This window comes from Chenopodium album, chromosome 19 (assembly GCF_948465745.1).
Source record: "Chenopodium album chromosome 19, dcCheAlbu1.1, whole genome shotgun sequence".
Taxonomy (NCBI): domain Eukaryota; kingdom Viridiplantae; phylum Streptophyta; class Magnoliopsida; order Caryophyllales; family Amaranthaceae; genus Chenopodium; species Chenopodium album.
The window spans coordinates 33,548,452-33,559,254 of NC_137852.1; the positions used below are offsets into that span (position 1 = coordinate 33,548,452).

At 30.4% G+C, this 10,803-nt stretch overlaps 1 protein-coding gene across 2 annotated transcripts; it reads right to left on the reverse strand.

Moving 5' to 3' along the window:
* Nucleotides 1-5,560: 5,560 nt before the first annotated feature.
* Nucleotides 5,561-10,129, reverse strand: LOC145595231 (protein WVD2-like 7). 2 transcript variants are annotated; one of them, XM_081651611.1, is made up of 8 exons: nt 9,846-10,129; nt 8,997-9,575; nt 7,916-8,215; nt 7,771-7,826; nt 7,148-7,232; nt 6,992-7,054; nt 6,395-6,505; nt 5,561-6,024 (listed from the first exon to the last, which is right to left on the reverse strand). In XM_081651611.1, exons 1-8 carry the CDS (start codon nt 9,915-9,917, stop codon nt 5,875-5,877), a joined length of 1,416 nt encoding a protein of 471 aa, XP_081507737.1. In that variant the 5' UTR covers nt 9,918-10,129; the 3' UTR covers nt 5,561-5,874. The 2 variants fall into 2 exon arrangements, with proteins under 2 accessions (XP_081507737.1, XP_081507736.1); XM_081651610.1 differs by having other exon boundaries at nt 7,148-7,253; nt 9,846-10,127.
* Nucleotides 10,130-10,803: the final 674 nt, after the last annotated feature.

Here is a 10,803-nt window from a genome sequence, read left to right on the forward strand (position 1 = left end):
GTAGATTAATTCTGTGATTATAATAAGTAGCGAGAGCCCTTTATAATCTGGTTAATTGATGCATTGATGATTGACTATCATGTTTTACCGTGGAGTATTATTTATTGGTGAACCTATGCCCTAGGTGTTTAATTTATTGATTTTTCTCTATCCTTTATTCTCCCTACTTATATTCTTCGTAGTATAGACTCTTATTCACAAAAATATTGGTTACTTTAATAATTTAGATTATAATAATTAATTAGGAATAGAAAGACCAGTTTCCCTGTGGATTCGACCCTACTTCCCTATCTGCATAAGTTAGTGGACTTAGGTAATTATTTTTGATTAGGTGATACGACTTTAGCCTGTCACACACTCTTCAAATTTTGGAGTACTTCCCTCCATGGTGCACTTCTCACCCACAACTCTAAAATAGGTTCTCTTCCACAGCCACCTGTGTCATGTTCTCTTGTTCTTCATTTTTGGACTTACAATTTCTTGACATGTGCCCAAATTTTTGACAATTAAAACACTTAGGTTTCCCCTTATGCCAACAATCTTTTTCCTCGTGACCCATTTTGTGGCAAATGTTGCATTGGAGGGACTTGCCTTTCCCCTTTTGATAAGGAGACCTTGCTAGAAATGCTTTTTCATTCTTGTTTTCACCATCTTTTCTCATGGACCTCCTTTGATCCACCGTATGTAGTGAATTTATCAACTCCGAAACTGTCAACTTTGAAAAATCTTTAGTATCTTCAATTGAAGAAACTTTAGTTTCGTACCTTTCCGGAAGACTAACAAGAAGTTTGTCCACTACTCTTTGATTGTCAAATTCTCCACCAAGTAATTTGATTTGATTTGCAATGGACATTAGCCGACTCCCGTATTCCTTGACACCCGCACTACCTTTCATCCCCATCATTTCAAACTCTCTTTTTAGGTTCAAAATTTGCATGAGTTTGGTTTGATGGCTTCCTTCATACTCCTCCTTAATTTTTTACCATGCTTCTTTAGGAGTATCACAACCCATAATAGTTGTAAAAATTTCATCCGACACCGCCGAATGTAGACACGAAAGTGCCTTTGCAATTTTTGCCATATCCTCATCATATTTTTTGGTTTGGGCTACTGTTGGATTTTGTGAAAGAGGAATTGGATACACATATACTATAATTTTGATAGCCCATGTACTATAATTATCCCCTTTGATTGTGGGAATAGAAAGTGAAAAATTGTTTGGGGTAGACATTAGAACTCTCACGATTTTTTAACCTCCAAGCCCTAAGGATCAAATGGCTCTTGATACCAATTTGTTGGAAATAAGAAAGCAAAAATAGTAGGGAACACGTTCAATATGAACTGCCAAAAATCGGCTTGAAAAACGCCAGAAATACCCTGGAAATTCGCCCCTGAAACGCGAAATGCAACCTAAAATTCTGCCTGAAACCGCCTGAAAACATAACCACCGGACCTGAAAACAGGGAGACCTATGTCGGACCTATATGGACGATGAAATAGCAGCTAGAAAACGCCGGTTAACCGCCTTAAAATATACGTGGCACCCTAAACGCCCCCAAACTAGAGAGAATCTTTTTTTATTATTACTAGGGCAGTCGACGCGCGCGATGCGCGCGAAGTGATTTGCCCTTTCTTGATGTCTATATTGGCTTGTGTTTAAGCTTTACGCAACATTGGGATTTTAGGGAAAATAGTTTGATAAATTAATGGAATGTGTACCTTAGGGCTTGTTTGGCATCATTTTTGGTTTTAAGTTTTCTGTTTTTTCAAAACTAAAAACCAAAAACAGGAAACAAGAAAAAGGTGTTTCCACTTTTTTGTTGCCAGTTTTCAAAAATATTATGATTTTAATAAGTTTATATAATTTTTGATTCATTATGTGGCATATATCATATACTTTCATATAACAAAAAACATAAAATCACAGCAATGCCAAATGAACCCTAAAGTTTTCATTTTTTCTTGCACAACCTTTCTTCAAGAAACATCAATTCAATTATTCAACAGTGTAATATTGCAAAAACATCTACAAACTTAATTAGAAATGGATTAAATACAATTCATAAATCGTAGAGCACATATTATATACTAAAAGAAGTAATTTAACATTACATATGCAATAGTAGAACAATTTTTCGGAACATTTACTATTTGAAAGTCTATACTCTTACCCAACCTAGTAATTACTCTACATAAATTATATGAGATTAACTATATGAAACTAAAAAAGAGAAACAATTACACCCTATAACTCGCATAAACATTAACATTCAGGCAACAATTGGATAAAATAGTCCCTTGGTAGTTGGTACTAAATCATCTATTCGTACATACAATTTTTTTTTTCATTTTAAATAATAATAATAATATCATATGAAGTGTAAAGCATTAATTTTTTTTTAATTAATAAAAAAAGCATTACATATATTTTGTTAAAAAAACCGAATTAATTGATGATGTATGTTTAGTGAAAAAAAAACAATAAATGTAATGATATTAAACATATTATTGAGGGTAAAAAAGTAAATACACATTTTGCATACAATAGTGAGGGTATAATTGGTAGCACACTATTCCTAGCATTATTTTTTTTTAATTAACAAAAAAAAAAGCATTACATATATTTTGTGAAAAAAACCGAATTAATTGATGATATATGTTTAATGAAAAAAAAAACATTAAATGTATCAATGATAGTAAGCATATTATTGAGGGTAAAAAAGTAAATACACATTTTGCACACAATTTTGTACACAATAGTGAGGGTATGATTGGTAGCATACTATTCCTAAGAGTTATTTTCTACTTTTTATAAGGTAGGGATTAATGATTAGATATTTTTATTATTATTATTATTATTATTATTATTATTATTATTATTATTATTATTATTATTATTATTATTATTATTATTATTATTAAGTGCATATGCCATTGATTTAGGTGAGTGAAAACATAAATATATGTGTACCATATTTAACATATGTTCATAGTAGAAAGATAAAAGAAAATGGTTTACATATATTTATTTCACCAAAATTTTAAAATAAAATGATTTAATGAGATAATGATTTTACTTATAAATTTGTCTTAATCATATATTTTTAACCCTAAAAATAATAATAATATACAAAGTACTACTTGAAAACAACCTCTCTTTTTTTAATTCTTAAAATGTATGGAAAGATTTTAAAAATAATTTAACTCAATGAACTAACAATCAATACCCACATAAAATGTTTCTAAACATTTTGATTCTAATTTCAACTTTTTATAATTGTAAAAAAAAAAATTTATTTCTACACATTGTTATTAATTGTTATTATTATTATTATTATTATTATTATTATTATTATTATTATTATTATTTATTTTTGAAAGAATTGCTATAATAATTAGAAATTAATAATTTATAATATTATTAAATATTAATTCTTAATAGTTTGAATTATTTAATATTATTATTGATAATTATTATTAATTATTATTATGATTAATAAATATTACTTATTATTAATATTAATAATTATTAAAATTATTTTTAATATTAACAATTAGAATTATTCAAAATAATAAACTATTATCATCAATATTATATTAATTATTATATTATTGTTGTTATTATTAATTATTTGAAAATAGAGCAGAGCAGAGTAGAGTAGAGTCAAGCAGAGCAGAGCAGTTCAAATTTCTTTTGAGCAGAGCAGAGCAAGGCTCAGCAAAGTAGTGCAGAACAAAGCAAAGTGGAGCAGATTATCTCTAAAGAACGGGACCTTAATCTCTCTCAACTTCCTTCTTTTAAGGGTTGGAGATATTTTGTTTATTAAGGGGATAAACTTGTATTTTCTCCAATCATAAGTTATGTGCACCTTTTTTGATTGCGATTATTACGAAACAGATGGAATGTAAAATTTGATAGCTTTCTAACCGGCAACTCGCAACGCTTGTGCTTGTAATAATTACATCCATTTTTTTGAAGTCATACCATGACACCTAGTACAGCACATGCCGCATGCTCGCGTAAAGTAATCCTGAACTTTTGCCTCACGAATAATTACAATTCTATCAAAAAGCTTAATCTATTGATCATTTGATCAGAGTTTCGTGATTTTTTAGTTTAGGATTGCTATGAAAATCCAAGTTTTTTCAAATTTTTTTTTTTTGACAGGAAAAATCCAAGTTAATCTAATGACAATTTGGTGTAAAAAAAAATAAAGTAAAAAAAAAAAAAAAAAAAAAAAATTTAATGTGAGGCCTACAGTCATTGATTTTATTAAAAACTATCAATGCTCAATAAATTTTTGTTTTACAATAAATGTTTATTATCTCGGTAAAAAATTAAGCGGCTTTGAGATTCTTCGTAAAAATACTTGTCCAAAAAAATTCGTACATTATAAGGATAATCAAATGGCTAGACAATCAACATTAGGGTCTGTTTGAAAACAACTAAATTGAATTGAATTTAATTGAACTGGACTTAATTGAACTGAACTGCTTAAGGCTGAACTGAATTGAAGTGATTGGAGCTTAACTGAACTAACCTGAACAAAAATATTTGACTATGGATTAGTGATTTTTAACTGTAAATTTGTAATACATTAATCCACTAAATTTTATTATTATCATCATCATTGTTATTATTATTGTCGTTGTTGTTGTTATTATCTATCTATCTATACTATATACTAAAGTAATCACCAAAGGGACCCTTGGCATAATTTAGTGAAAAATTTTCCCTCCAAAATGCTATTTATTCTATTAATAAATTAAAATTCTTTTATTAAATTTTATTTATTTTATTTATGCAACACATAATTAAGAATTTAAAAGATAGACATAACTAAATTCAAATTTGAAAAAAAGTAAAATTGTTACATGAGTCATGTAATTTCAATTAACTCTATATAGTTTCAATTGACTATAATTATTAATAAATCTTACTTTATAAATCTGTGCGTTGCACGAGGCCAAAAACTCGCTATTATTATTATAATTAATGTCGTCGTAGTCGTCGTCGTTGTTATTATTATTATTATTATTATTATTATTATTATTATTATTAGTAGTAGTAGTAGTAGTAGTAGTAGTACTACTACTACTACTACTTATTATTATTATTATTGTCGTGGTAAAATATATACTAAAAAGTATGAAATTTGGCTTTAATTATATTAGCAATATCATTAGACATAAAGATGAACTTATAAAAATCGGCCCAAAGGCATGCCTAAACTAAATTGTCATAACAATATCATTGGCTAAATCATACAGTATAAAACAAATAAATTAGCAAAAGAAATTAATTGAATTAAACTGATCGAAGCTGAATTAAACAACACTAATTGGAGCTGAACTGCCTTGAACTGAACTGAAATTAAGCTGAACAGAACAGACCGACTACATAAGATGATATATACCTTGAAAACTAATATTGGATACTCCATCCGTCCAACAATAATAGAATAATTTAAATTAGTAATGTGGCCATTAAATCCGAATGTAGGTAATCAGCTCTAAACTCAAACAAACAGAAAATCATAAATCAATAGAGTTATCCTCACTTACTTCCATATAACAAAGTCTGATTCACAACAAATACATATCAACATATGTGCAACTTATAAGCTTTGAAAACTTTCAGAGCCAGAATGAACACTGTAAAATGACAGCACTCTCTAAACAATTTGATGTCCAGCCTTGTTTAATATACATATCAATGAAGTACTTCGATGCTTAGAACTTAAACAAATACCTCTTACGAGACTTGATAGGGTTGCTCTTTCATGACAAATGTGTTCAGAATATTGTCAGTCTGTTGTAGGTTCCTATAATCTGTCAAACTCTTGACTGCAATCTTGTTAAAATTTCTTAAGGTTAGCTGGGTACATGGGTAGTTCTTTTAGTACTCTTCAAGCCAATTTGATTCGCTGAAGGCCTTCTTGGTGGTAATGCACTCTTATTTTGAGACGCGGTTCTGTTAGCCTGTCTTACCTCATTAGGGGACTTGCGATTTGTAGACTCTTTCTGCAACAAATACAATCAAAGATCATAACTCTTTAGTGAATCTTCAAAAAAAGAAATTTGGACTTTGAAAAGCTAATGAATTAGAATACAAATGCGAAAACTATAGTTGTCACTAGCTTAATTTCTAAGAGGATCAATTATGCAAAGCATAGATGATTATCTCAATCAAATAATACCTCCACCTAAAAGGCTAAAACTATTAGTCCTGTTGTCCCAATCTTTGTTATCAAAAATTCATTAATAATACGGAGTTTATGACTATAATTTCTTAATGGACGGAGTCATTATATTGCCAATGTTAATACAGAAGGGACTAGAACAAGGCGATAGAGCTTGACTGAAAAACAAAGAATGGAATTAAGAGACCAACCTTAGGCTTAGGGCTGTTGAATCTTCCGCTGTCTCCATAATAGTCTGGAGAAGGCATAGATTTAAAGCAAAAGCTCTGGCGGAATTTGTTTAGTTCTGCTTCCGCTTTCTCCTGCAAGATCATCAAGACTCGAATAAGCATTATATAATGCAGAATGAAGGTGCAAAGTAACACAAACCAAGGGCAAGTAACACAATATTTTGTTACAAGTTCTTTATCTGAAGTATGAATCACCCATCTGTGTAAACGCGCTTACAAAAGCCATTTCGTATCCTATAATAGCCAACCCCATCCTATCAGATATTATACAACCATCTGATGTCACACTTACTCAGAGGGGGTATCATAGGAGATAAATTTACCTTACAATTAACTATTGCTTTAGATCAGTTACACACCCATTGAAAACCAACAAACATAATTATTGATAAGGTTGGTAAAAATGACAGATTTTATTTTGCAACTACATAAGAACTGAGCTAAATTTTTTAGACTATAAAATTTGATGATGCATATTTCCTGTATCTTTTGATTTAGATTCAGTGAAGGAAGAGCACAGTACTGAAATGAAGAAAAAGATATCGATGAAATAGTAACCTTGAATTTTGATGGTTGAGGTGCCTTTTCCGTGGCTGTGGCATTAAACTTATCTTCTAGCTTCTGCAATACAGCAAGATTAACAGCGTTTGAGAAAAACAAAATAAACTTTTATTTTGAATGATCATCAGCCTCACAAAAACACAGGAGGTTTACCTGCTTTCTTCTAGCAGTTCTGTCTCCACTCCTCAGACAAAATGAATTGGGAATAATAGGTGAGCTTATCTTGTTTTTGCTCATACTGGGAGAAGAAGTAGATACACTGAATGGCATACACAAACATAGCGACTTTTTAGTTCTAACCACAAACAAGCATTAAAGATATAAATGATAGTATCATGCAATTCATTACCCCGTACTCAGGTACTTCTTCGGTCCATTCAACCATTAGTATCATTTCATTATGTACATCAAAGCAAATCTAGAAAGAAGAATGATTTTCTTATGAAATTAGGAAAATTTCACTCGAGTTTTAGAAACTTTTAGCTAAAGTTATATGTTCATTTTAATTTCGAGGCATTGGGGCAGAGTTAGCACATGGTGCTAAATAGTAAGGCACTTTTTTAGTAAGCCAAAGTTCTTATAGCTTAATAATAGCTTCAGCAAAATTCTTTCATACGAGTAGTAAACTTATAGCTTCAGTAAAATCCTTTCATACTCCGTAGTAAACTTAATTATAGCTTCAGTAAAATTCTGAAAGAAATTACTCTCCCATTCAGCTACGATTGACAGCTCTTTTCTAGTCTACATTTTTTCATGAATGGGTGTGAATAACATACCCTCTCTTCGACAAATCTGGAGTCATAGGAGGAACTTGCACACCGCTCACAGAAGCCTGCAATATGTTCAAAATGTTCTTGTTAGAGCACATGTAATTCAGGAAACAAAAATGCAACGAAGTTCCTGATAAAGATAGGAAAAGACCTTGGCAGGAGTTCTTGAAGGGTCAGTGGCGCAATCTTTGGAAACCTTAGAAGAACTTCCAAGTTTCTTAATGACTGGTGACATGATTCTGTTTAGTTCTCGGTTGATTGACAAACGAAGTGGAGTTTTCTTTTTATCAGGTTCACTTACAGAAGACTTCTTTTTAACAGGAGTTGCATAGTTTTCTTTCCCAGGATAAATCGGATTAGCAGATCTAGCAGGGGATGGAATGTAGGATGAAAGTGGTGGATTCCTTTTTACTACTGTTACAGATGCTTCCTCAGTTACATAAGCCTTCTCCTGCACCAAAGATTTTATTAAGGAAGCGAATACAAATTTAGCTTCATGGTGAGTATTTATTGTAAGGAGTACTTAAATCACTCCACAAAACGTCGTTAAACTTACTACATAAGCAATCTACTAGCTTCTAAATGATAAGATTAACAGCATTGTTGTGGCATTGGAAAGTTGACAGTCTTGTAGGCTTTGACAAATGAACAATGCAACGCCTTTATTAAGTTCATGTACTATTTGGCTCTCAAACACTCGGTTTTAACAACCTTTTTATGTAAACCCAACACTCAAATGAACAATGCATTTCAACGAAAAATAAATCACTCAATAGTAAATGAAAAATGAGCATAGGAAATATTAATTTAGCTCATGTAATACATATTAGTATATTACACAAGCACCTAGGCAAACTTCATCTTCTTAAACGTACAACAAGGATTTTACCAAAACAATGACATATACTGTTAGAAAATTTGCCATTACAAAATTAAGCATCAAATTTATAAATTATTAAAAAATTTATAAAATGAAAGTCAGAAACAATATTTACATCAATGATAATGCTCCCCGTTCAAATTTATCTATTAGAAATTTTGCAACTACCTAATCCAACATAAAATTTTATTAAAAAAAAAGCTCCAATTTAAAACTGAAATTCCATAACAGTATTACGATGATAATACTGTAATAATAATAATACTAATCGTTCCGTACCATTTTACTTATCCCATTTGACTAATGAAGTCGTAATTTAAAAAAATAAAAAAACTAAAGGAGCGAGATTTACCTGCAAAGGAAGTTTGCATATTTGGGGAATCCCACTTGACTCCTCATTGCTTGCCTTGCAATTTTCATCCTTCTTAGAAGCTGAGTAAATATCAATTTTGTCGGAAGATTTGTGCTCCGGTAATGGCGGATTTACATTTTTGCCATCATTATCATCTACACAAATTGAGTAAAGTTCATCTTGGTGTACCACAAACTCCCCTGCATTATAAGTTTCACCTTCTTTCGAAACAGATTCGGCCTGCTCATAACTGTTATCTTCAACATGTAGATTCAAGCTCGTGTTCACAGCATAATCGGCGCTAATTTGGTATGTGTTAGTTTTACCAGATGTATTTTCCGAATTATTTGCCTGCTCAAGTAATGCTGCAGCCTTAAGAGCTGCCATTCTCTTGAAATGTGCTTCAAAATAAGCCTTCTTTTGTGCAACTGACCCTGGTTTGGAGTATTTTTCCGCCTCTTTTACATAACGATTTCTGTTAGTATTATTGTCAAATGATGACCACTTTTCCCATTCCAATTCTTCACATACATATCTGCCAAATGAAACTGACTCTCCCATTCCATACATTGGATTTTCCTGACAAATTTAACAAAAAAGTTGAGATTTAGTTAAAAAAACAATGAAAGATTGAAAGTTAAACAATGATAAAACTACTAATGGTTATTCCGTTAATGTCAACTAGCTATGTTGGATTATATGTTACAAACGGAATCAAATATTTTGATCAAATCAAATTCCGTTTACGTATTACACTTTGTGATTTTCTCTACACTAAAATAAAAAAACGGGCCGATTCCCCAAATTATATCAAAACATTAAAGATGGGATAAATGAAAGATTTCTAACCTCATGAGATTCATTGGAGAAGGGTGGTGTGGTGTAAGAGAAAGGATGCACAACACAAGTAGGCTCAGCCATGTTTCTTTTGCTACAATTATGAACTTTTTTGAGTGAAAAAAATCAATTTACATATGTTCGTTGAAAATTGACAAGCATGTTTAACTGATAAAGTAAGAATTCATATTTTTGTGTTTGTTTTAAATTTGAAAATTCAAAGAAAAGAGAAAGACATACGGTAGGTCCTAATCGTTGGGGAAAAGTGACTCTTGAAAAAAGGCAACCAAGAGCATAGAGAGGGAAAAATGTCGTTGTTTGTGTTTGATGAGAAATAAAAATATATAATAATAAAAGTGATTAAACTTGGTTTAAAAGTGTCAATTTTTATCCAACTTCTTGTTATTGGTTTTATTGGTCCCACTCCTCTCTATTGGATCAATATTAATTATTGTTTGTCTAATGTTTTTTGCTACCGAATCATATGATAACATTACCAAGAAGGAATTATATGGAAATTTTCCTTACTACGGAGTATTATTTTGGTTATTGAGTTAATAAATTTCCTCACTTTTAAATTTAAACTAAAGGTATGAATTGTTTTTTTTTTTTTTTTTTTTTTTTTTTGAAAGAAAGGTAAGAATTGTTTTGGTTATTGAGTTAGTAAATTTCCTCACTTTTTAAATTTAAACTAAAGGTATGAAATGTTTCTCAATATATATTAAAATACTGTATTTTATTTATAAGAAATCTCTATTAATCACTCACCAAGTCACAAGTCACCGATCACCACATTTTTTGTGTATTTAACTATTTATGACTATACAATTTAATTCATTGTTGTTTTTCGTTATAGTTCCTCTTGTTCTTTTTTTTTAAAAAAAAAAATTAAAACAGAAAATTAAAAAAAAAAAAAAAAAGGAATATTTGTTACTTCGATAAAAACAATAGGCTTGTCATACTTGCTTAA